The 26,415-nt window shown below is 38.5% G+C and overlaps 1 protein-coding gene across 1 annotated transcript in view; it reads left to right on the top strand.

The window, feature by feature from the left end:
• The window catches only part of STPG2 (sperm tail PG-rich repeat containing 2), a 655,681-nt gene extending 636,259 nt beyond the window's left edge, over positions 1–19,422 (top strand). The window contains exons 14-15 of the mRNA XM_036765397.1: positions 3,623–3,771; positions 19,222–19,422. Of these exons, the coding sequence (XP_036621292.1) occupies positions 3,623–3,771; position 19,222 (150 nt within the window). The 3' untranslated portion in view covers positions 19,223–19,422. The remainder of the gene's footprint in view (positions 1–3,622; positions 3,772–19,221) is intronic.
• The last annotated feature ends 6,993 nt before the right edge of the window (positions 19,423–26,415 follow it).

The following is a 26,415-nucleotide window of genomic DNA, read 5'->3' as shown; positions in this document are numbered from 1 at the left end:
ACTATATACTATGCCTTCTGGATACACACACATACACACACACACACACACTCACATATATACATATATAACATTGCATATAAAACAGTTTTATATTTTAACATTTTATGTCACATATACTTAATAAATATATATATATATATAATATAGAATTACATACAGATATACATACATACACACACACACACATATACACATGTGAGAGATAGAGTCTTATTTATACACAAGGCCCTTTAGTGCCAGGTGGATAGGTTTATACCATTGGGGGAGAGAAAGATTGGGAAAACACATGTAATGACTGGTTAACACTAGCCTACTCTCCTACTTGGCCAACTTAGCAATCTAGCCAGCATGTCTGAGTTTTTGCTTCAAATATTGGTTTTGATCAAACCAGCACTGACTCCAGGCCACTTAGTGTCAGTCAACAAAAATTTATTAAGTTCTTACTTTGCACTAGATATTAGACTAAGCACCTAGAGATACAAATACACACATAAAAGAAAGACTTGCTATCAATTAGTTTTAACATCTGTCTCAGTATTCTCATCTATAAAATGGGATTAAACCATAATTGGCACCTACTTTCCAGGGTGGTTGTGAGGATAAAATGGGATAAAATTTGTAAAGATCATTGAAAACCTTAAAGTGTTATATTAATGTTAATTATTATCGATGTTGTTATTGTTTATTATTTTTATAACTCTAGTCCCAAAGCAAATTAGTATGGGACTCTCTCCTTCTTGTTGGATATCAGTGTCCTGTGCCATTATGAGAGCCAGGGTAGAGTTAGCAAGAATGGGAGAGAAGGGAATTTCTTCAGTGTCTTTGAACTTGAGAGTCTCTTCCGTCTCTTAAGGACTCTTCTGCTTTCCAGTTTTGAGAGTGAAGATGGACAATGCCAATCTCATTTCAGGTTGCCGAAGGAAAGAGCTGTCAGTCTTCATCATGTCCCTATCCCCAGCTTGCCATGCAAGAGACTTTGGAGAACTCTCCCTTGGAGTGAGATCTCAATTTCTCTCTCTCTCTCTCACTCTCTCTCTCTCTCTCTCTCTCTCTCTCTCTCTCTCTCTCACGAGCTGAGTTACCTTCCTCCTAATATTACTAGCTTTTTCACTCTGTCTTGTCTAGTTAACGTTCTCCTATGTATACTTTCTCTGATTGCTGTTTACTATGGACTTGGATAGATATGTTTCTTAGTTACTTAAATGCCTTACACATATCCTCTGATGCTTTAATAAATGGTTGCTGGATTGGATTTGAATGGAAAAGAAAATACTTTTATCTGGTGGCCATGGTTTCTTTTCGTTTGGTATAGTTCTATTTTAAGAATGTCTCAGTTTCTTCAGTGGAGACAAAAGGTAGGACAAAAATGCCTTTTAGCAGAGGGGTCAGACAGCTTGTAAAATGTATTTCTCACTGCCCATCTTTTCAAAGACTTTGAATTGAAGTTACTGAGTATTAAAGTGTGATAACCCATAGTGTGCTCCCCGGACAAGGGGCTCCTGCTTTGGGCCCAAGTAGACTTGGGTATGGTCTTGGGAGAGCCTCACCCTGAAGTAGGGGAATCAAGCTTTTCCTAAACTCTTTGGATCATGCCCCTGCCCTGGAAAAATCCCTTAAGGCTTAGATAAGTTTCATTTCTAGGATCTCCCCTAAAAGGGCTTCTAGAAAAGGTACAATGTACAAAGTAGGTACCAGATATAGGACAAGTATTTCTTGCATTACAAAAGAAATGCTCAAAATATGAAAGACTTACAGGCCTACCTTCAAAAATGCTTAAAACATGAAACAGCAGCTAGGAGGCACTGTGGTTTAGACAGGCTGGTGGATAGATTTGGAATCAAGACCTGAGTTCCATCTGGTCTCAGACACTTAGTGTGACTTTGGGCAAATCATGTAATTTCTCTTAGTTTCAGCTTCCTCATCTATAAAACAGAGATAATAGTGGCACCTACCTTACAGCGTTCCGGGCTCTCTTCTTCTCGGCAATATCATTCATTCCCGTAGCTTCAGCTATGCCTCCTATATGGATGAATCTGAAATCTTTATCTCCAAAACTGGCTTTTCTCCTGAGCTCCAGCCCACATCTTTAGCTGCCTACAAGGCATCTCCATTTTCTCCCCATTACTTAGGATAAGCAATTGCCACTGTTTGGCATATAAAAACCCTTTATGGTCTAACTCTAGTCTTCCTTTCCCATAATTTGGCATAATTTTTGGTCACATCCTACATTCCACCTCAATTAGCCGACTTGCTGTTCTTTCCACATGATGTTCCATCGCCCACCTCTACACTTTTGAATAGGCTGTTCTATACATCTGAAATGTATTCCCTCTTCACCCTTGCCTTTATAATTATTAGCTTTCTTCTCGGTTCAGCTCAGGAATGCTTTCCTGAATTATTTGTCCATCCTCCTTACAATTATGTTTCCACTTAAATGTTGTCTCCCTCTAGTTGAATGTAAGTTCCTTGATGACAGATGCTTTTGTCTGTATATTCCTGGCACTTAACCCATTGTCCCGTATATAGGAGGCGATTGATAACTACTTGTTGAAGTGAATTAGATACCCTCCTCATACTTCAAATCCAACATGTCTAAAACTAAGCCCATCCTCTCCTCTTAGCCCAAATCTGGGTTATGGTTATCTTTGGCTTTTTCCTTCCTCATTCCTTATAGCCAGACAGTAATTTTGCCACTGCGACATCTTTTACATTTGTCCATGTTTCTCTTTTCTCACTGCCACTGCCTGAGTGCGGGTCCTCATTGTTACTTGCCTAGACTATTGCAATGTTTTCCACTGAGGTGTCCTTTTTCATGCTTCGTTAACCCTAAGACCACCCTTCATTCTGCTAACTGGTCATGTTATTACTACTCTTGTCAAAAAGCGTTTCTGACTCCATAAAGCCTCCTGAAAAAGATTCAAAGTTCCTTGCCTAGATTTAAGACTCTCCTTAATTTGATATCATCTTCTCTGTATATCCTCTTCTCATACTGTTTTACCCATACCCCAGCCAAACTGATCATGCTTTGTACCCTGAATACACCTTGTGTTCTCGCACATTTCTAGCCTTTTCTCATGCTGTTTTCTATGCCTGAAATGATGCCATCCCTTTTCTTCTTTTGCTCACTGAATTATAATCCATTATTTAAAGTTCCACAAAATATATCACATCCTCCTCAAAGCTTTTCCCATTCTGCCTAACTGGCAAAGACCTTGATCTTTGAGTAATGGACAACCCAGTGATGATCCAAGAAAAGAGTGAAGCTTACCAACCTTCTCAGAGAAGTAAGGTGGTAGACTCCTGGGGCGGAATGTATACATATAGCCAGATATACTTGGGGTTTTTTTGTTGTTGTTTCCCCCCACTTAATAGCATTCTATATTTTGAATTACATGTAAAAATAGTTTCCAGGTATACTTGTTACAAGAAATGAATCAGTCTGGAGAACAAGAAGGATCCCCCAAATTAATGTGATATAATGACAAAAAGGCATCAATAAAACTTTAATTACTTTGCTATATTTTCCTATATGTTATACAGCATCTTTCTAGACATCAGTTTCCAAAATTTGAGCAGCATATGTTTAACGTAAGCTATTCTTTTGTTTGATTCTCAACAGCTAAGTCCAGTTTTCAGAGACACTATGCTGAAAGGAACCTTTAATGCTACCCTGCCGAATCCCTTATTGTGTGAGGCAGAAAATGTCTCTACAACTCAGAAAGCCAAAATGCAGTTCTATCTGGGAAGCAAGCCTGCGATTTTAAAATGGTGAGTCTTACTGACTTCCCTAGTAGCTGCATTAGCAGCTTCAGATCCATTTGTTTCGTTTTCTATAGTCCATAAATTGCATGATTCATAGTATCAGTCACTTGGAGACCGTCTTTAATAAAATGGTGTTGGCAGACTTTCTTTTGGCTAGCCCTTCTTTCCCAATACAAAGACATCTATCCTCTCCCTGCGGTTTTGTTTTAGTCGGTTCCTGTGGAAACCCTCATCCTTGCGACACTCTAGTCTTTTTGGAAATAATTATACAAAAAGTGAGATAGTATTATGAAAGGACTATCTTTAAATCAGAAGAAAATGCCCTTGTCCAATGGAAAAGAGGAAAGAGCCAGAGCGCTAGGATCCATGAAATGTCTGAGACAGTGGTCGAGGCCTGGGATTTCATCAGGACAGGAATGTGCTCTGGCTTGTGGTATCCCAGGGAGAAATTCCTCTTCCATTCAGTACTCACCTCATTAAATGCCTTTTATGGTTAGGGCACTAACTGAGTTTGCATCAATTAAAAGGCACCAGAGTTCTGAAGAGAAAATTATTTACTCTTTTTTTTCTTTGGGTAATAAAATGCAAAGATCAATAGCCCATGCAAATGATTGACCTACTTAGTGAAACTACAAAGCAAATGCCAAGAAGCACCTTCACATTCATCTATTGAGAAAGTCTTGGCTTTATCACTTTTCTGGAACCCTGGAGTTCCATGGACACGTTGTCCATGGAAGAATTTCTTTGTGTTAATTTTACCTTGACCAATGTTGTTTTCAGTTTATGTTAGTAAGTGGGGCAGAAGCTCCCAAATAATGTTGCCAAAAAGTTTTCATCATCTTTTAATTGTCATAGTATTCATCAGCATATACTTGTGGTTTTCAAATGAACTACATTTTCTCTTGCTAACTAATCACTTTCTTCAACCACAAACCCCCAGACTTCAAATAGAAACAGATGTTCATATTTGCAGTCCACTGAAGCAAGAATAAACCAAATTTCCCTTTCTCTTCTACATCCAAAGTTTCTGAATACATCTCCAATGGATTTGATTGTAGAAGGACTAGGGAAAGGATTGATTTACTCAATGGAAGGAAATAGTAGAACACAGTGAAAAGGAGGCTCGCACAAAATGTGTCCCTTATGTTCTGTATAATATAAAGCAGCTGGTGCCAGAGAGGGTGGAACGCCAGGCCTGGAGTCAGGAAGACCTGAGATCAGATCTGGATTCAGACACTAACTAGTTGTATCACCTTGGGCTAGTCACTTAACTTGTCTGTCTGTTTCCTCAGCTATAAAGTGGGAGGAGTAATAGCCCATACTTTCCCAGGACTGTTGTGAAAATAAAATGAGATAATATTTATGAAGCATTTAGCATAGTGACTTGAACATAATAGGTATTTAATAAATATTGATTTCTCACCTCCCTCCCCCCTTCCTTCTTTCCTTCCTCCCTCCCTCCCCTTCCTTCCTTCCTTCCTTCCTTCCATCCTTCCTTCCTTCCTTCCTTCCTTCTTTCCTGCCTTCCCTCCTCCCTGTTTTCCTTCTTTCCTTTCTTCTAGGAAATGAAAGACTATTTTTCCACATACTGGGCACTTAATAAATGTTTATTGTTGAATTTAGTTTGAATTGGACACAACAATCTCAGCTGAAGCTGTTTCATATAAAAGAACAAAGATAATCAGAAAATTTTTGAATGTGGTTTTACTAGGTATATAGTTAATCAATACCCCTAATGTTCTAGATTAAATTTAAAAGCCTTAAGTTATTCCTTCATCATAATCCCATAGGAAAATCAAACCTTTATTTTCAATATATGTATTTAAATATAAAAGTGGAAACACTTAGCAACTTCTTAGCACCCAAAAGAATGTTCTTCTCTGGGGAAAGCCACTCAGCAATTCAGAGGGTCCTAGTGATTTGATGCTGAACTTGTGGTCCATTTGAGTGAAGAGATATGGTAAGAACAGCTAACAGATTTCAGAACTGAGCCAGCCTTTTTCTTCCTCTTATCTTTGTCTCCCCCCACCTTGCCTCTGTATCTGTTCTTGTATCTCCTCTGTAGCTCTGTCTCTCCTACAATCATCTCTTTTTCTCTTACTGTCTCTTTCTTTTCCTCCTTCCCTATTTCTCTCTCTTCCTCTGTTTTTTCTCTGACTCCCTTTCTCCTTCCCACATAGCTCCCTAAAATGAAATGAAGTATTAATTTTTTAAAAATTATTTCTTTTTTAAAAAGTTCCTTTTTACTAGTATATGGGTGGAATGAAGCATTGTCCCCTACTGGTTTAGTGTTAAAGCAGCCCCTGCTTGATCCATTTTTAGAAGATGATGTGTAACAACTTCAGGTACTTTGGAAACTGGCCATTCTTGAACAAAGAGGAATGTTGACTTCTAAAGTGAGGCAGAATAAGTGGACAAATAGATCCAGAAGCAGCATGGGGCTGGGCAAGTGGGGATCTTCCCCAGAAGGGCTCCAAAGTACAGGGTGTCCAGTTAATCCTGGACCCTCTGGGGAAGCCACTGCCTCCAAACCTGGGAAGGTAATGTGAGGGGAGAGGGGTAGGACTGCATCCATTCCAGGCCTCATCTGGGCTGAGAAAGTCACATCCACTACCATTCATATTCCCTCCATCACTCTTTGCTCAGGCCCCCTGAATGGCTTTGATCCTCTGGGTACCTCCTACTTAAGCCTAGGCTGCTAGAGAGGACCTGGGTACCTAGATACAAGAGGAATAGGGAAGCATAGAGTCAGCGTAGCCTGGCCTCAGCAGGGCCCGTGAAGGTACTAGCTCTGCCTGGCTGCTCCTTCGCTCCCACCCTATAGGAGGCTCATATCAGAGGACCCATGGATTCTGTTTGCCTCCTTACTGTATATGTGTGCTGTTGCCATAGTATCTTACCTTGGGAAAATCTGGACCCATGCCCCCTGTGATCGAGCCTCTCCAAGAGTAGAAGGGAGCCTCTCAGAGAGTTTCCTTCAGAAACTACCCCACAGAGCCTGCAATGATTCACCCTTTTCTGACATCCCCTTACTCCCACGCAGGGTAGAGTGGTTTCTCCCTCAGCATAGGGTGGAGGCACTCATTCCCTCCCCAGCATCAGCTCCAAAGGGGAGATGATTTCCCAGAGGAGCACCTTCAAGTAGACAGGGATGGTGTTGGTAGGTGAGTGGAAGCAAGTGTTGGATATTTGAACCTCTCCCCAATCTGCACCTGCCATCTTGGACTGGTCTAACCAGCCTCCATTTTGTAAGAATAGTTAGAATAAGAAACTGTCTCTTAAATCCCTTCTTCCTGTCACTGCCAAACTTCTAGGCAAATAAACCCAAAAAACCCAAAACAAAACAAACAACTTACCTGCACCTTCACTTCTCCTTACTCCTCAACCTTTTGTAAATGGTTTTGGGTCTCATCATACAACCAAAGGGCCTCTCTCCAAGGTTACCAAGTTATAATTAAGAAACTCTATGCCCTTTCCTTGATGTAGATTCTTCTAAACCCATCTTGTGTTTTTGACTTTCCTGATCCTAGTCACAGGGTATGGACTTGATCTCACTTTTCTCATGCCATTCTTAATTATTGACCAGGATGGTTGGACCAAGTCATCTCTTCTGCCACAGTGTATGTGAACTTCTCTTTCCATATCTCCTCCAGTATCACTGTTTCCATTTTATATCATCTTTGCCAAATTGTTGGGTATGAGTGTTTTCGTTTACTCTATTATTAGTGATTTGGAACATTTTCCCCATATGATTATTGATCATTTGTATTCCTTCTTTTGAAAATTGTTTCATATCCAGTTCTATTAAGGGTTGAGTGGAGGTAGAAACTCTGGGCCACCGACATTTGGAGGAGGAATAGCTCGCCCTTCTTGTCATTTTGTAGCTTCCAATCTATTTCAACCCACTAAGCATCTATTAAGTACCTTTTGTATTTAGTGTACTAGGAAAGGAAGAAAACAAACATTTACTGAGTACCCACTTTGTGCCAGGCACTGTGTATTACAAATATCTCATTCCATCTTCACAACATCCCTAGGCATTTGATTCTATTGTCCCAGTTTTATAGTTGAGGAAACTGAGGTGAACAGAGGTCAAGTTTTAGTGACTTGCTGAGGGTCACACAGCTAGAAAGTGTGAAGGCTGATTTGAACTCCACTTTTCCTGGTTCCTTGCCCAAGGAACAACCTAGCTGCCCCTTTTGTGTCCTTTGGGAATGCAAAAATATAACAAAAACAATTCCTTTACTCAGAAGCTTACATTCTGCTGTGGAGAAACAATATATAAACAGATACGTATATGTAGATTGAGAGATAAGATATATGTATACACACACACATACCTAATGGTAATTTAAGAAGAGAGAGAGAGTACTATCAGCTAAAGGGATCAGGAAAAGCCTCAAAAGCATGACAGTGGGAGATGGAATGAATGCTGCATCTGGGAAACAGCAAGAAAGTCTTAGAAAAGTTGAGTGTTAAATGAATTAATGTGAAATAAGCCTATTCGGGTGTGCTACAGCCAGGTTGAGGGATTTTGCATTCACTGCAGCCCTGAGCCCCTAGACTCCTAGGTGGGCATCTCTCAAGTGGAATCTCATTCCATCTCAAGTCTCAGCCTCTAGGTCCTGGGAGCAGTACAAGGATCTTGCTTCAGTAGGGACTTGGTTATCAGAGATCCTAAGCATATCAGAGGTATCAAAGAGAACTTTATTTTCAGCAACTCAGAGGTTAGGAGCTGAGTTTCTGTGCTGTATGTAGGTGTATCCTGGGTGTGCCTGATCTATCGCCTCCTTCTCTCCCACATCATCACCATGATTGTCTATGCAGGTGTGTGTAAATATAACTCCAAGTACCTAATCAACACTTTGTGCCTTTTTGGATACCAACGTCTTAAAACTATAAGAAATCCTGAGCCTCTGGGATTCAGAAGCAGCCAGGGCCAGTATCCACTCCATATTTAGTCATTCTGTGACCCTAGAATATGGATGATCTTTATTTGCTGGTCATCCCTCATGTTATAGTTGGCAAATTCCCAGTTCCAGCTGTTCTAATCCCTATGATTCAGAGGCAACAACAAAGACATAGATCCTCTTCCCTTCTCAGTAACTCATCCCTGTTTTCCTCAGCCAGTTCCCATCATGTCCTCCAGAATGCTTCCACTTTTGTTAACCAGCTAGCCTTTATCTTGAATCTCTTTGCATCCTTTTCCTCCACGTGGGCAAATTGAAACGTGATTCAAACCAGAAAACATTAAATCTCTGGCCACTATCATAAAGGCACTCTTTCTCAGACGCCAAATGCACATTAGACTAGGGGAAGTATCTCACTCTTATTCCCAGACTGTTCTTTTCCCACTGTCACTTAGCAAATTAGTTGAGATTCATCCCACTAATGTCTAGCAAACTTTCCAAATCTTATCAAAGTGACTGTCTGACCTTGGACCTTCTCTTTCCTTTCTCAAAAACTTCAGAATGTAGACCTAAACTGATCTTTTTTTCTGTATTTTTTCTTCTTACCCCACTGATAAATTGCAACTATGTCTAAATTTACTAAAGGTTTCTTATCAACTCTTTTTTATTGTGAAGTATTTTTAAAATTAGGGATACAATAAACACAAACATTTCAATACCCAAAGACTTGTGAACTTGTTAATATAATTTTAAGAATGTATGATACTTACTATGGCAGTTACAAAAACTGTTCTGCTTGTCTTTGTCCCCTGTGATCATCCTCTGCTATTTTCTGTGTATTTTTTAGTATTTTATTGATACTATTATCTCTTGGTATCACTATCACTACCCATCAACTCCCATCTTCCATAGAAGTCCTCCCTTATAATATATAGCTATAGCCAAGAAAAAACAAATGAAGATATTTTATCTTCTAAATTCAATGGCTCCACCCTCATTCTGCTTGACAATGTGCAGCATTGTTACTGTTGACCATTTCCTCTTCATGGACATTAGCTCTATAACACTTGATTTATTCCTTCCTGATTGTTCCATTGAATTACCCTGTGAAATACAGGTATCTTCCAATGATGCATTGTCCCGGGCCCTCTTCTCTGACCACTTACCAGCCCCTCTCTTGTTGATCTCATCTGCTTTCCTGAGTTCAGTTAGCTTTTCTAACGCATCTAACTCTTGTATCTATATCTCTCATATTCTCTCTCTCTCTCTCTCTCTCTCTCTCTCTCTCTCCCTCTCTCTCTCTCTCCCTCTCTCTCTCTCTCTCTCTCTCTCTCTCTCTCTATATATATATATATATATACACATATATATATTTATATCTATAGACATAGATATAAATATATAGATGTATATTTGTGTTCGTGTGTGTGATGCATACATACATTTACATATATATTTATATATACATATATCATATCATATCTCCTGAACCCCAGCCCTGGATAGTTCTACATGGGTATCCCAAAAGTACCTCAAACTCAACATATACAAAAGAAAATTCATTATATTCCCCCCGTAAAAAATCCCTCCTCTCAACTTCTCTAGTTTTCATAAGCACAATATCACCATACCCTAGTTTGGTAAGTTTGGTGTCGGTCTTGACTTCTTTTTATCTTCCTGAGTCCCTGTACCCCATCATTTGCCATATCTTGTCAATTTCACCTCCACAACTTCCTTTCCCTTCCACATCGGCACTCACCTGCCCTCGTGCAGACCCTCATCACCATGTTGTGTTGACTGTTGAAATAACCTCCAAATTGTGGTTTTGTCTTCACTTGTCTCCCTGTTGTAATCTAACCTCCACACAGTAGCCAAATTGATATTCTCAAAATGCAGAGCCGACCATATCACTCCATAAAACTTCAGTGACTACTTATTTCCTATGGAATAAAATGCATACTCCTCAGACAGGTATTTAAATCGGTTTACAAGATGGCTTCCATCTATGATTCCAGGCTTTTAAAAATTGTCCCTCTTTCCATGTTCTCTGTTCCAGTCAAATGATCTGCTAGCTCTTCCTCATACAGGCTAGTCTGTTTCAAACCTCTGCACCTTGGCACAGATGGTCCCCCCCACCCCATGCTAAGAATGCACTTTCTCCTCATCTTAGTTCAGTAGAAGCCTCAGCTTCCTTCAAGACCTAGTTCAGGTATCACCTTTATTCAAGGCCTTTCCCAATGCTCCCATTTGTTAGTGCTTTCTCTCTCTCCTGAAATGAATATTTTATGCCTTTCACATGGGCTTTGTATTTACTTATATGTATTGTATCACCCCAGTAAGCAGGCCCACAGTACGCCCTTCACAAATATCTGACTGACACACTGAAGGAATTGTTTCTTTTCATCTTTGTATTTCCTGGGCAGAGGCACAGTTCATTGGAATTGCCTTGAAAAATAGACCAGACAAATGACAGCTCTTGTTGTTAAGATAACTATGCCATTGTTTCTCAGATTTTCAACCTCAAGAGGCCAGATAAGTCTTCTGTCCAACTCATTAGGCACAGGATCCTGAGCAAACACTTGAAAACTGCTTCTATCTCATGAGACAGAGCCTCATTCATCCCACCTATTCTTTTGACTAGTCCTTTATGAGTCATTGGCCCAGCCTCATCTTCCCAGAAAGAATAAACTGGTGGGCAGATGGAAGGCCCTCCCTAGGACCTTCTTTTCATTATACACACACATACACACACACACACACACATACACACACACTCATACACACATCAGGAGGTGTGATGCTGGACCTATAGCATGTTAAACTGTGCAAAATGTAGCTAGACATTTTAAAAAGATATAATATAACAAAATTTGATGAAGGAAAAAAGGAGTTATAACCTTGAATATTATTACTGCAGGTATCCAAGACCTACAGGGAATTGACACAAATCTGCAAGATGTGATTAAGAGCTATTCCTCAACAGACAAGCAAGGAATGTGAACAAATCATTTTCAAAGAAAAAATGCAAACTATCAAAAATACAATTTAATGAAAACAAATGTCTAAAATCACTAATGATCAGAGTAACATGAATGAAAACACTTCTCTCATCCATGCAATTAGCGAAAGGTGGTAAAACTTAGCATCTTGGTCTATGGAAAGGTCATTCAGTCCTGGTAGAGTTATCATTTAGTGTAAATTTTCTTCAAAATAATTTGGAATAATCAAAGAAAATATTTAAAATTATTCATGAATTTTGACACAGAGCTCCCACTGCTGAGTTTATAACCCAAGGAGATATAATTAACAAGAAAAGGAAATTCAGTTCAATAACCAATATTTACTTAGAAAAACGTTAATGCCCAAGGATACCAAAAGGAGCATTATTAGTGATAAAATAAAAACAAATGTACCTGATATCTGGGAAATGACTGAATATTTCAGTTCATTAATAGAATTGAATACTATTACACCACAATAAATGACAAATAAGAAGAATTCAGGGAAACATGAAATTTTCATGCAGTGATACAATGGGAATAATCATAAGATAAAGCAATATAAATAAATATAGCATTGAAGGTCAATACTGTTCAGTATAAATACAAGGTTTATGTTGGTACCTAACCATCAGCATACATCTTTCCTTTCTCTTCACAATCAGTAAACTTAAAAGTGGAAAATGCTATATATTTTTTGTAATTACATGTAAAAACAATTTTAACATTCATTTAAAGAAAAGAATTTGAAATTCTTTCCCTGCCTCCGGTTTCTCTCTCCTTATTTTAAAAGGCGAACAATTTGATATAAAATATATTTCCACATTAATCATTTTGTGAAAGAAAGCATAGACCAAAAATGTAAAATGAGGACATTATCAAACAAACTTGTAAAACATTTTCATAGCTATGATTACTGGCTATTTCTCTCTCTCTCTCTCCCTCTTTCCCTCCCTCTCTCTCTCTCTCTCTCTCTCTCTCTCTCTCTCTCTCTCTCTCTCTCTCTCTCCCTCCCCCTCTCCCCCTTTCCCCCTCCCTCCCTCTCTCTCCACCCTGTCCTTCCTCAAAAGTGGTTGGCTTCTCACCACTACCTTCTGCAATATACCTTCTCTTCTATCAGCCCAACCCTGCTTCTCATCCCCTTCTCCTCCTACTTCCCAGATAGGATCAAATAGATTTCTAAACCCAACTGATTGCATCTCTTATTCCCTCTTTGAGCCAATTCTGATGAGAGTAAGTTCAAGTGTTGTCTGCCATGCCTCTAATATTCTCCTCCACTGTAAAAGCTTTTTCAACTGCCCTAATAATGGTAAGGTTCATAGGAGTTACAAACATAATCTTACCATGAAAGAATATAAACAGTTTAATCTTATTGAATCCCTTATGACTTTTCCTTCCCATTTACCTTTTTATGCTTTTCTTGAGTTTTATATTTGATAGTCAAATTTTCTATTCACCTCTGGTCTTTTCATTTTCCTGGGTAGGTGATTCTTGGTTGTAATTATAGCACCTTTGCCTTCTGGGATACCATATTTCAAGTCCTATGATACTGTAATGCAGAATTTGCTAAAACTTTTGTTATCCTGACTATGGATCCACAATATTTGAATTATTTCTTTCTGGCTAGTTGCAATATTTTCTCCTTGACCTGGGAGCTCTAGAATTTGGCTATAATATTCCTGGAAGTTTTCATTTTGGGATCTCTTTCAGTGGATGATTGGTAGATTCTTTCAATTTCTATTTTACCCTCTGGTTCTAGAATATTAGGGCAGTTTTCCTTCATAATTTCTTGACAGATGATGTCTAGACTTTTTTTTTTGATCATGGCTTCCAGGAAGTCCAATAGTTCTTAAATGATCTCTCCTCAATGTATTTTCTAGGTCATTGTTTTTTAAGATAATTTACATTTTCTTCTATTTTTTCATTCTTTTGCCTTTATTTTATTGTTTCTTGATGTTTTATGGAATCATTAGCTTCCATTTGCCTATTCCAGATTTTAAGAAAGTATTTTCTTTACTGAGTACCTCCTTTTCCATTTGGCCAATTGTGATTTTGAAGGAGTTCTTCTCTTCAGTGAATTTTTGTGTCTCATTTTATTTTGCCATTTGGCTTATTCTGTTTTTTAAGGTTGTTATTTTTTCAGTATTTTTTTATGCTGTGTTTACCAAACTCTTGACTCTTTTTCCATAATTTTCTTGCATTAATCTCATTTATTTTCCCGTTTTTCCTCTACCTCTCTTATTTGATTTTTTTAAAATCCTTTTGAGCTTTTCCAGGAATTCTCTTTGGGCTTAAGACTAATTCATATTTTACTTTAAGTCTTTGGATGTAGATGTTTTGACTTTGTTGTGTTCTTCTCAGTTTGTTTTTCTGATTTTCCCTGTGATAACAATAACTTTCTGTGGTCAGATTCTTTTTGTTATAGCTTTCTAATTGTTCCTCCCTATTTTTTTTTACTTTTAACTTTATGTTACAGTTGATCTCTGTTCCTGTTGTAGAAGGGACAGTATCCCAGGCCTTAGATTTTTCATTCTGCTGTTTTTGGAGCTAGTTCTGGAGGGGATCAGTATGTTTTCAGTTCTCCCAAGATGGTATGATCTAAGAAGAGGTGCAGTCATTGGGCTTGGGCTCTATTCTGTAAGCAACCACAGACAATCTTTTCTGCCCTAGAACTGTGAACAGGGACCCAGCTCCCCTGCCACTGCTCACTCTTAGTTGCTAGTTCTTCTTATTCTGGGACTGTGACCCAGAATTGAGTATGGACAACTCAACAGAGTTCTGCATCCAGTGCCACCAAAGAGTCCTCCAGTATGCTCCTTCTGCCCAGCTGTCCTACCCCTTTACCATCTGTGGGCTGAGAGCTCTGGGAGCTGAACAAATCACCACTCCCCCCGCCAGGCCTGCTGCAGGATTTCCAGGGCAGAGCCTGTACTGAATTGCCCTCCATTCTGACCCCAGTGAGACAGAACTTTCCTGACAACTTTCTAATTTGTCATAGGCTGGAAATTTTTTACCCTGTCTTTCTGTTTGTCCTACCACCCCAAAATTTGTTTTGATGAATTATATTAAAGTTGTTTGGATGAGAATTTGGGAGTGCTTGGGTGAGTCACTGCCTTTTCTCCACCATCTTGGCTCTGTCCCACCTCAATAATGTATACTCAAGATTATATTATTATGTTGTTGGGAAATGTGGTGTGTAGGTATGCCTGTGTTTGGGGTGAGGGACATTGAGAATATCTGTTGTGTCAAAATAATAGAAAGATGAATTGAGGAAAGCTTTAGTCACAACACATTCCCTAGTGAATGTTAGTTCATTCAAATGGGAAAGAAATCCTATGAATACAATAAATGTGAGGAATCTTTCTTCTAGAGCACAGGGTGCTAGAGAATTCACTCCAGAAAATATTCCCTATGGTACATGTGGCAAATTTAACTTATTGCTTATGATAAATCCATACTGAAGGAAAATATTACTGATGAATACAGATGGACAAGGCCTCTGATTTGATTCAGTCAGACACCCTGGAAAGACAACTTAACTCTCTATGCCTTGGTGAGACCATGGACAAGTAACTTCCCACCTTTCTCCCTCCAGTAGGGCTATGATACTACCTAACTCAAGCTTTTGGGCAAAGAAGGTGTGATCATGTATGAAAAGTAATTTCTTTATATTTTTGAAGGATTTTTTCAGTTAATAATTTATTTATTTAATATTTTTAGTTTTCAAAATTAAGTTCCACAAGATTTTGAGTTACAAATTTTCTCCCCATTTCTACCCTCCCCCCACTCCAAGATGGCATATATTCTGATTGCTCCCTTCCCCAGTCAGGCTTCCTTTCTGTCCCCAACCTCCTCTCCCCCAATCCCCCTTCCCCTTACTTTCTTGTAGGGCAAGATAGATTTCTATACCCCATTGCCTGTATATCTTATTTCCTAGGTGCATGCAAAAACAACTTTTTTTTGAGCACCAGCTTCTGAACTTTGAGTTCCAAATTCTCTCCCCTCTTCCCTCCCCACCCACCCACCCTAAGAACACAAGCAATTCAACATAGGCCACAAATGTATCAATATGCAAAACACTTCCACAATAGTCATGTTGTAAAGGACTAACTATATTTCCCTCCATCCTATCCTGTGCCCCTTTATTCAATTTTCTCCCTTGATGCTGTCCCTTTTCAGAAGTGTTTGCTTTTGATTACCTCCTCCCCCTATCTGCCCTACCTTCTATCATTCCCCCTTTTTTATCCCCTTCCCCTACTTCCCTGTGAGGTAAGATAACCAATTGAGTGTGTATGTTATTCCCTCACAAGTCAAATCCGATGAGAGCAAGATTCATTCATTCCTCCTCACCTGCCCCCTCTTCCCTTCCAACAGAACTGCTTTTTCTTGCCACTTTTATGTGAGATAATTTGGCCCATTCTATCTTTCCCTTTCTCCCTCTCTCAATATATTCCTCTCTCACTCCTTAATTTTATTTTAGTTTTTAGATATCATCCCTTCATATTCAACTCACCCTGTGTCCTCTGTCTATATATATATATATATATATATATATATATATATATATATATTCCATTCAACTGCTCTAATACTGAGAAAGGTCTCCTGAATTATACACACCATCTTTTCATATAGCAATGTAAACAAAACAGTTCAATTTTAGTAAGTCACTTATGATTTCTCTGTCTTGTTTACCTTTTCATGCTTCTCTTGATTCTTGTATTTGAATGTCAAATTTTCTATTCAGCTCTGGTCTTTTCATTGAGAAAGCTTGAAAGTCCTCTATTTTATTGAAAATCCATATTTTGCCTTGGAGCATGATACTCAGTTTTGCTGGGTAGGTGATTCTTGGTTTTAACCCTAGCTCCTTTGACCTCTGGAATATCATATTCCAAGCCCTTTGATCCCTTAATGTAGAAGCTGCTCGATCTTGTGTTTTCCTGATTGTGTTTCCACAATACTCAAATTGTTTCTTTCTGGTTGCTTGCAGTATTTTCTCCTTGATCTGGGAACTCTGGAATTTGGCAACAATATTCCTAGGAGTTTACTTTTGGGGATCTTTTTCAAGAGGCGATGGGTGGATTCTTTCAATTTCTATTTTACCCTCTTGTTCTAGAATTTCAGGGCAGTTTTCTTTGATAATTTCTTGAAAGATGATATCTAGGCTCTTTTTTTTGATCATGGCTTTCAGGTAGTCCAATAATTTTTAAATTATCTTTCCTGGATGTATTCTCCAGGTCAGTGATTTTTTCCAATGAGACATTTCACATTGTCTTCTATTTTTTTTATTCCTTTGGTTCTCTTTTATGATTTCTTCATTCCTCATAAAGTAAGTAGCCTCCACTTGCTCCAATCTAATTTTTAAGGTGGTATTTTCTTCAGTGGCCTTTTGGACCTCCTTTTCCATTTGGCTGTCTGCCTTTTAAGGCATTCTTCTCCTCATTGGCTTTTTGGAGTTCTTTTGCCATTTGAGTTAGTCTATTTTTAAGGTGTTATTTTCTTCAGTATTTTTTGGGTCTCCTTTAGCAAGTCATTGACTTGTTTTTCGTAATTTTCTTGCATCACTCTCATTTCTCTTCCCACTTTTCTTCTACTTCTCTTACTTGCTTTTTCAAATCCTTTTTGAACTCTTCCGTGGCCTGAGACCAATTCATATTTTTCTTGGAGTCTTTTGTGGTAGGCTCTATGGCTTTGTTGACTTCTTCTGGCTGTATGTTTTGATTGTCTTTGTCATCAAAAAAAGATTCTAAAGTCTAAGTCTGAGTACAAGTCTGTTTTTTCTATGTTTCCAGCCAACTACTTGACCCTGGAGCTTTTGTCAAGGTGTGACTGCTTGTAGGGTTGCAAGTACTTTGTCCCAAGCTTTAGGGGCTGTGCTGCTGTTTTCAGAGCTACATCTGTTGCCACAAGCTCTGCCAGAGCAGCACTCCCCCTCCCCCAAGAACCGCCAACCAGGCCTGCGACCCAGATCCATGCAGGGCAAAGCACTCTCTGCACTCCTGCCTGATCCACCACTCAATTCCACCCACCATGTGGGCCAGGGACTGCGGATGCAGCCTCCACTGGAGCTCTGGAAGCAGCTGCAGAAGCTTCCTCCTGCTGCTGCTGCCACTACAGTGCTGCCTCTGCTGCCCCCAGGGCTGGAGTCAGACCACTCTCACCCCAATCTAGCAGCTTTCCTACTAACCAGCTCTGTGATCTTTGGCATTTGTGGGTTGAAAAGTCTGGTAACTGCTACGGCTCAGTTGTTCATGGCGGTAAAGTCTGCTCTGGCTGGCTAACTCTTGGTCTGGTCTGTCCTTTTGCTGCCCATACTGGGCTGCCCTGTGCTCCCAGCAGTGCATGATAGAGCCTTCCCAGTGACCATCCAGGTCATCCTAGGCTGGAGACCTGTTTCCCTCTGCTATTTCATGGGTTCCAGAGCTCTAGAATTGGTTCAGAACCATTTTTTACAGGTGTTTGGAGGGATTTGGGAGAGAGCTTAAGCAAATCCCTGCTTTTCAGCCACCATCTTGGCTCCACCCCCTAAAGTAATTTCTAATCATAAAACAATATAAGTAAATACGAATAAACCAAGAATTAATTCAATTTTCATTGCGCTTTGGGAACTGCACAAGAGGAATGCCATGAACAATAGGAAACCTTCAGTATGTACCTGTGATTTCAGGTGCAAAGAAGAGTTCCCAATAAAAAATCTGAAGCTGCCTGTAGCAGGCCTGTGTGTTAGAGAGACAGATAAAGAGAGAGAGGGAGAGGGAGAGGGACAGGGAGAGGGAGAGGGAGAAGGAGGGAAGGAGGGAGAGAGAGACAGAGAGAGAGAGAGAGAGAGAGAGAGAGAGAGAGAGAGAGAGAGAGAGAGACTAACACAACAGTGAATCAAGGGTCTTCTTACTAGGGACCTCCAACTTGTAGATTTAAATCAGTGGTTCTCCAAATATTTCTTAGGTGTCCTGCCTTCCCTTCCTTAAGTACCTGCAATCCTGCAACTTCTCCCTAAAAATATGGGGTCAGGGATAATCCCAGTTCATGGCCATGGTTTTATTTTGTTTGTTTTTCATTTTTCCCTAACAGGAATTTTTACTTGAGCAATGCAACCCCTCATGGTGTAGTAGAAAGAATGATGGATTTGAAGTCAGGGGACTTGGGTGTGAACCCTGGATGTGCCACTGTGCTGTCATGGCCTTCAGCAAGCCACCTTCTCTGGGCCGTCATTTTCTCATCTGTAACATTATTAATCTAGAGTCTAGACTTTCTTCTAGGTCCTTTCTGTTCCCAAATCCATGATGGTAGTTCAGTTAGATAATGATTGCAAGACTTATGTATTTTCCTCATTTCAGAGCCTCTAGTTAAAACATGAGAATCCAGACAATATAGCAAAAGCACAACGACTAGAATCTTCAGTTATTAAGAGGAATGCTTTAATGCTGAAAAAAATAATTTCATAGAATTTGGAGTTTTTGTAAAAAATGGAAAATAAATTTAATAAGCCAGGGAAAAGTTTCTGCTCATATTCATACTCACTTGGTTTTCTTTTATTCTTTCCACAGACATGTTCCAAGCTTGTCCCATCTATTAACTAGAAGCAAGCTGAAAGTTCTTTTTTTTTTTACAAAGAAGTTTTTTAATTTTGATGATGTTCTCTATCAGCTGCTCAAAGAAACATAATTGCTCTTCTAACCTTGAGATAGAAAACCTGTTCTTTCAAGAGATTTAATTCTTTCCTTTTTCTGAATTTTACCTTTTGCAGAAGTAGCACAGATACATATTTCCATTTGTCTTAACATATATCATTGATGCTTCCTTCTCTGATTTAACACTGAATAAAAATATTTGATGGAAAGTTTTTCCCTCTAGTGTTTCATCTTATAACCAGAGAATACAATTAACTCTCGTATGCCAGAAGCTAAGTAAACTCAGTAAATGATGTTACCCTGTGTCTATGTTGCCACTTTGATTCATTCTTTGCCTTCTAATTTCTCAGAAATATAAAAAAGTGGACAATAGAAGTAAAAATAAATATGTAAGTATGCTTATGTAAAGATTTCAATACAAATGTGACTTGGGAAAGATGGCCCCAGCGGGGCCTTAAAGATGGTAAAGTCCAGATAAATTAAGAGACCTTTGGGCTGTTTTTTGGGGGTGGGAGATATGGGGATGAGGTCTGCACTCTCAAGGAGCTCTGATAGCAAGGAGGCATGGGTTTTAGTTAAAAAACCAACAGTAAGGAAATATTAGGCCTATAGAGAATTTTATTATTAGGATAAGTGCTAAGATAGTAAATTTTGAGAAATAGGGGATTGGGGTGAGATTGTCAGTAAAAAGTATCTTGAATAAAGGTAATAGAGATATTGCTTTAGGATCTTAGATTCAGAGCTGGAAGAGACCATAACAAGGCAACCCTCTCATTTTACAGATGAGGAAACGAAGGTACAGAAAGGTCAGGTGACTTCCTCCAGCTCACAAAGGCAGTAAACATCAGAGTCAGGATCTGAACCTAGCTCCTCTGCCTCCAAAGCTGGTCCTCTTTCCATTGTCCCAGGCTGGTAAGATTACAGATTTGTTCAGGCTACCCAGAATTCTGCAGCATAAGATAGATAATGAATACGCCCCAGTTAGCTAGGAGGCTGCTCTCATGAGCCCAGTGCAGAGACCTGGTTCTGGCCAGGGCTGAAAAAGACAAGGGATAGGAATGATGATAAGAGAGGATGAAGGTGAAAGTTTATCAATCAGCACACGTTTACTAAGTGCCTACTACATATCAGGCACTGCAATAAGTGGTAGGGTTACAGATACAATAAATGAAACAATTCCTCCTCTCAGGGAGTTTAATCCTCTAACAAGAAAGATGACAACAGATGTATACAGATGCATACATGCATACACACACACACATATATATATATATATATACATATACATCTATACATATTTATGCAATATATGTATATATACAGCATTAATGTAAAATAAATTCAGGAGAGATGACAAGTATGTAATAGATACTCACATATATACATACACACGTGTACATATTTATGTAATATATGTATATATACAGAATAAATATAAAATACATTCAAAGTAGTTAAATAAAAAGCAGTTTGAGAAGGAGGGTACTAGCAAGTTTGATGTCAAGAAAGGCTTTATGTAGAACATGGTGCTTGGAGTTGCATCTTGAAGGGAGAGAGGGATTCTCTGAGGCAGCTGTAAGGAGAGAGTATATACCAAGTATGGGGTGCAACCAGTAAAGGCGCAGAGATGAGAAATGAGTCCTAGGTTAAGAACAAAGAGAAGGCCAGTTTGGCTGGATAGCAGAGCACATAAGAATAAGCTGGGCGTCTGGAAAGGTAGGCTGGGGCAAATTTAGGGAGGATTTTAAAAGCTGAGCAGAAGAACTTATATTTTATCCAAGAGCTAATTGGAATTCATCAGTGGAAAAGTGTCATGGTCAGATCTACACTTAAAGAAAATCACTTTGGCAGCATTGTAAAGAGCAGACTGAAGTGAGAGGAAACCAATTAGGAGGTCATTGGAATAATCATGGTGGGATGATAAGAACTTTAACAAAGATGGTTTCCTTGTGAATTGAGTGCCAGACTCATATCTGAGAGATGTTGTGGAGGGAATGACTGGATTTGGCAACTGATTGGGTGCGTGTGAGTGAAGAAGAGAGGAGCGAGGAATATCATCGAGTTTACACACATGTGAGTCTAGAATAATGATGATGTCTCCAACAGAAATAGGGACATTTGGAAGAGAGGTGGGTTTGATGGGGGGGAAATAGTGAATTCTGTTTTGGTCATGTTGTGTTGGTGATATCTCTGGGGCAACTAGGTTGATATGACCAATAAGTAACTGATATTTTAGGATTGAAAGTCAAGGAAGAGACCAGGGTTTGATGCATAGTCTTCAAAATAGGGGTAACTAAACCCAATTTATGCACTTACTGGTTTTGTTCAGTGTTATAATCGATTCCTACAAAGATGAAGTAAAATTGGGTTGGGGGTTTGGAGCATATGCTGACCTACTCTCTTAACGTCAATACAGCTGTACCAGATGTTTAGACAAAATGGCCATGTTGCCATGATTATAGGAGTTTGGGAGGCAGCAAAACCTAACCATTATATGAGAATTTAGAACAAAACCAATAGAATGGGAATATAATCTTTCCACATAATATTTATTATATAGAATCAATATAAAATACATTAAAAGTAGTTAGGTAAATTGCAGATTGAGGGTACTAGCAGTTGGTATCAGGAGGGGCTTCATATGGAATGATGGGAAATTTTGATGTAAACTGGCAGCGATGACAAAACATTGTCCAGCATATAGTAAGTGATCAATAAGTTCATATTTTATTGAATTAAACTGGACATAGAAACATAGCATCTTCAGGAAACTGCTCAACTTGACTATAAACCAAAGTTGTAATTACATTTGCAACTGACACTTCTATGCTATGTGAAATTATATAAATATCTATTTTGAGTTAGATATTGAGTTAGGAATGGTTCTCACTTTTCTGTTACTTGTTAACTCCTTTCAGTCATGTACAACCTTTTGTGAGCCTGTTTGGGGTTTTCTTGCCAAAGATATTGGAGTGATTTGCCATTTCCTTCTCCAGCTCATTTTACAAGTGAGAATCTAAGGCAAACAGGGTGAAGTGACTTGCCCAGTGCCACACAGCTAATAAGTGTCTGAGGCCAGATTTGAACTCACAAAGAAGCATTTTCTTGGTGATGAACCAGTCCTGACCTCCTCTTATATACTTCCTCTACATGAGAATTGATTTGAAAAAAAGTAGCTTGACTTTTTTGAATGCCAAACATCATGGGAGGAAAAAGTATCATAGGACCATATGGAAAAGACTATAGTGATTCAACAATTTAATGCTTCTATAAACAATTACCAAATCTCTATTAGGTGAAAGGCACTGTATAAAAGGAAAAAATAGTCCCAGCTCTGAAGGAGTTTGCATTCTGTTAGATCATCTTGTGTCACCCTCTTCCTTTATTATTTCCAATTTTCTCTTTTCTTCTCTTTGGAGTGGAGAGATTTTTGAACTGGGAATCAGGAAGGTCTGACTCCAGTCATTACCTATATAACCTTTATCAAATAAGCTACTGCAACTTCCTAGCTCTCAGTTTCTTTTGTAAAATGGACTAAATTAACTCTAAGGTCATTTCAGCTCTGATGGTGTATGGGTTCTGTTGTTTTCTATATGTTTTACTGGCTTCAAATGAAGAACTGGCTTATTCTAGGCATCATCATCAGTAAAAGCCCTCCTTTCCTCACTGGCGAAGATCCAATCAATTGCAGCCCATAGAGAGTGACGGAAATCAGTAGCCAACACTAAGGTAATGATGGCAGTTAGTAGTGGTGAAGGGGATAAAAAATTGCAAACATAAGGAGAGTGTAGTAAAAATCCATCTATATTTGACTACATCTATACCTTCAGAATGACATAATACATCGCAAAAACTGGTGTTCAAAATGGTGACCCTCGATCATTGAGCAAAGGTGAAACAGTGTAAAGTATACTCTATAAGAGAGGAATGAATGCAGTAAAATTTAGAAAGAGAGAAAGGCCTGCAGCACATTGGGAGGACCAAATGTGGTGAACTTATTGGAAAGTAACAGCACAAGTTATGCACGATGGACAAGCATGAATAGATGATCTTGGAACTGCATCACTGGAAGGGACATCCAGGTCTCTGAGACCAGAGTGGCATTTGAATATTCTTTTAAAAATTTTCGTCATAAAACTATAAGGGAATAGTATTTTAAGTGGGTAATGTCCAGCTAACTGGAAAACATCACTAGAATGACTCAAGGTTTTATTGTACTAAATAAATAATTGTAGTATTTAAATAAAGTACATAATAGCACATAGCATAGTGCCTGGCACAAGGTAGGCACTTAGCAAATGCTTATCAACTAACAAATGTCTATTTTACTGAAACAATAAATAAATGGCAAATAAGCAATTTAATAAATAAAATAAATAATTGTGCTGTAGTAAATCATAATTTAGATGATATGCACATACCCATCCGAGAGAACTTTCTGGATAGCTTTTTGTCAAAAAAGGAAAATATAAAGAATTTAATTAAGAAGGTAAATCTTGCATCTTTGTATCTTTGTATGTATCATAATAGTAATATGTCTATAGTGATGAGAGTCATCTGTTTTAAAAATATTATCAGCTTTTGATGCCTATGCTTGAAGTTTGGTATGCTGAAGTCTACGTGGCTTGTAGAAAAACAAAGACTATCTCTAAAACTGAGCAGAATTTAGCTTTAGACGGCTATAATTCTTAATCTTGTGACTTCCCCGCTTAAGTACATTGGATTTTTGCATCAACTATAGAGATTGTCAAGATTATGTATGTGTTTTGGAACCTATCTTCTTATAGACTTGGGGAAATCTCCCTAAAGTGCATAGTACTTCTATGTATAAATCAGGAAGGCCAATACTGTACTCCATTATCCATTCCATTGTTTTGTGTAAGAAGGGTCAGGTATTGTTTGTGGTTTTCAATACAAATTGTCAGCAAAGCTAAGACTCATGTTCCTAGTCCCCTACCCAAAGCAGTAGTTCTCATGAAAGCTGTGAAATTAATAATCAAGACTAATTTTTCATGGGTGTCAAATAAATGTAAACTGCTAGCCTTAGCACAATGGTAAAAACAACTACCAATTAAAAAACAGTCTGTAATATATCACTTTTATTTAAAAATAAAAAGCTTTAAATTTATTTTAATCATTTAGACATATATGCATATATATAATCGTAGACTAATAAAGGAAATTAAAGCTATTAGATCCATTTTATTACAGAGTGATTCTTAATGAAATTAATAACAAAAATGTGCAGAATTTCAGGATCCATTGCAGGGGGACCCAAGACACATTTATAAATGTGAGCTATGTTTTTTTTGTTTGGCGGGGGGAAATAGAGTTCGAATTCTAGAAAAGTTTATTTTCTGGTTATATTTAGTTGTTTGAAGTGTAAAGAATTTATAGTAACTTGCATATGTTCCTTTGAAACTAGTACTTCAGTCTGAATTTTCATTTTCTACCCCATAATATCTAAATGAACATCATGAAAAAAAGAACTATAAGTAACTCAAATAACAAAAAAAAATACAAATGAAAAATACATAGCAGATGTAAGTAGACTATCACATTTTTACCAGTGATTTACATCATTAAATGAAGAATAAGATAAAGGAAAGTATTTGGGACAAAATTATTCCCTTTTTTGGATCAAGGATATGTTGTAAATGGTTTGACTAGATTTTAGCAAGGCATTTGCTAAAGCATCTCCAACTGGTATAAAAGATGGGGAAATATGAGCTAGATGAAGACAGTAAAATTAGATATCTTTCAGAACTGGTTGAATGTCTGAATCCAAGGAGTAGTACTTAAACTTAGAGGGAGGACTGGGGGGCAATCATCAGTGGTCTCGGTTTATGTCTTGCCACGAACTCAGATCTGGAGGAGAGAGTGAGGCTGACAATTTTGTACAGCTCTGCTTCACTTAAATCCAATTCACTTGCAAGTCAAGACATCACCTTCCAGATCCTCTTCCAGAATGAAGGACGAACAACAAGAAGAATTGTCCCAATTGTCCCAGGGATCTGTGCTGGGCCTTGTCCTATTTAATAATTTTATTGTGACCTGACAAAAGGTGTAGATTTAATATTTATAAAATTTACAAAATATGCAACAATGGATGACGAAATCCAAAAGGATTTGGATAATCAAGGACAGCAGAGGGGAGCCTGTGGCCTCGAGGCCATGTGTAGCCCTCTAGGTCCTCGAGTGTGGCCCTTTGACTGAATACAAACTTCACAGAGCAAATCCCCTTAATAAAAGGATTTGTTCTGTAAAACTTGGACTCAGTCAAAGGGCCACACTCAAGGACCTAGAAGGCCACACGTGGCCTCGAGGCCACAGGCTCCCCATCCCTGAGAGACATTGAGCTGACTCTAATAAACTGAAATCCAATGGGCTTAGGTTTAAAGCCTTATATGTGGGTTCAAGAAATCTGTTTCACAAATATATTATGAACAGATATGGTTAAACAGATATTTGTCATTCGATCAATCACAAGCATTTAGTAAGCACTTACCCATGAACTAGATATTGGAGATATAAAGCCAAAAGTTAAACAGTCTGAAAAACAATTTTGGAAAAATATTTGAAAGTTTTGCTGGAGTGAAAAGTCAATATGAGTCCATGGTTTGATGTTGGCAGCCCCAATTTATTGGCAGCTACTGACATCTTTTCCTGAATAAAAGCGTAACTATCAACAACAAGGAGATGACATTGTTCCCTGTCCTCAGCAGACCGCAGCTGACATAGTCTACTCATTTCTGGCTACCACAGCTTAGGAAGGACATTAATAAACTGGAAGGCATCCAGGAGAGGTCAGCTAAGATGCTGACAAGTTTTGAATCCAAGCCATTCATCAATATTAGTTGAAGAAACTAGGGATATTTAATCTGAAGAAGGCCCTGGGGTTACATGATAGGTGTGTTCAAGTATTTCAAATCCTGTAACATAGAAAGGAAATTAGAATTTTTCTGTTTTGGCCCCTGAGTACAAAACAATTAACAGAAGCTTTAATGAGACCAATGTAAGTTTAACTTAATGAGAAGTTAGTCAATGTAAGGTTGTCCCTCTTTCTGACTGAGACAATTTTATTGATTGAGAGAGGCAGGAACAAAAATA

Source organism: Trichosurus vulpecula, chromosome 6 (genome assembly GCF_011100635.1).
Source record: "Trichosurus vulpecula isolate mTriVul1 chromosome 6, mTriVul1.pri, whole genome shotgun sequence".
Taxonomy (NCBI): Eukaryota; Metazoa; Chordata; class Mammalia; order Diprotodontia; family Phalangeridae; genus Trichosurus; species Trichosurus vulpecula.
The sequence above is the reverse complement of the archived record's forward strand: the minus strand, read 5'-3'. Positions and strand labels throughout refer to the sequence as shown.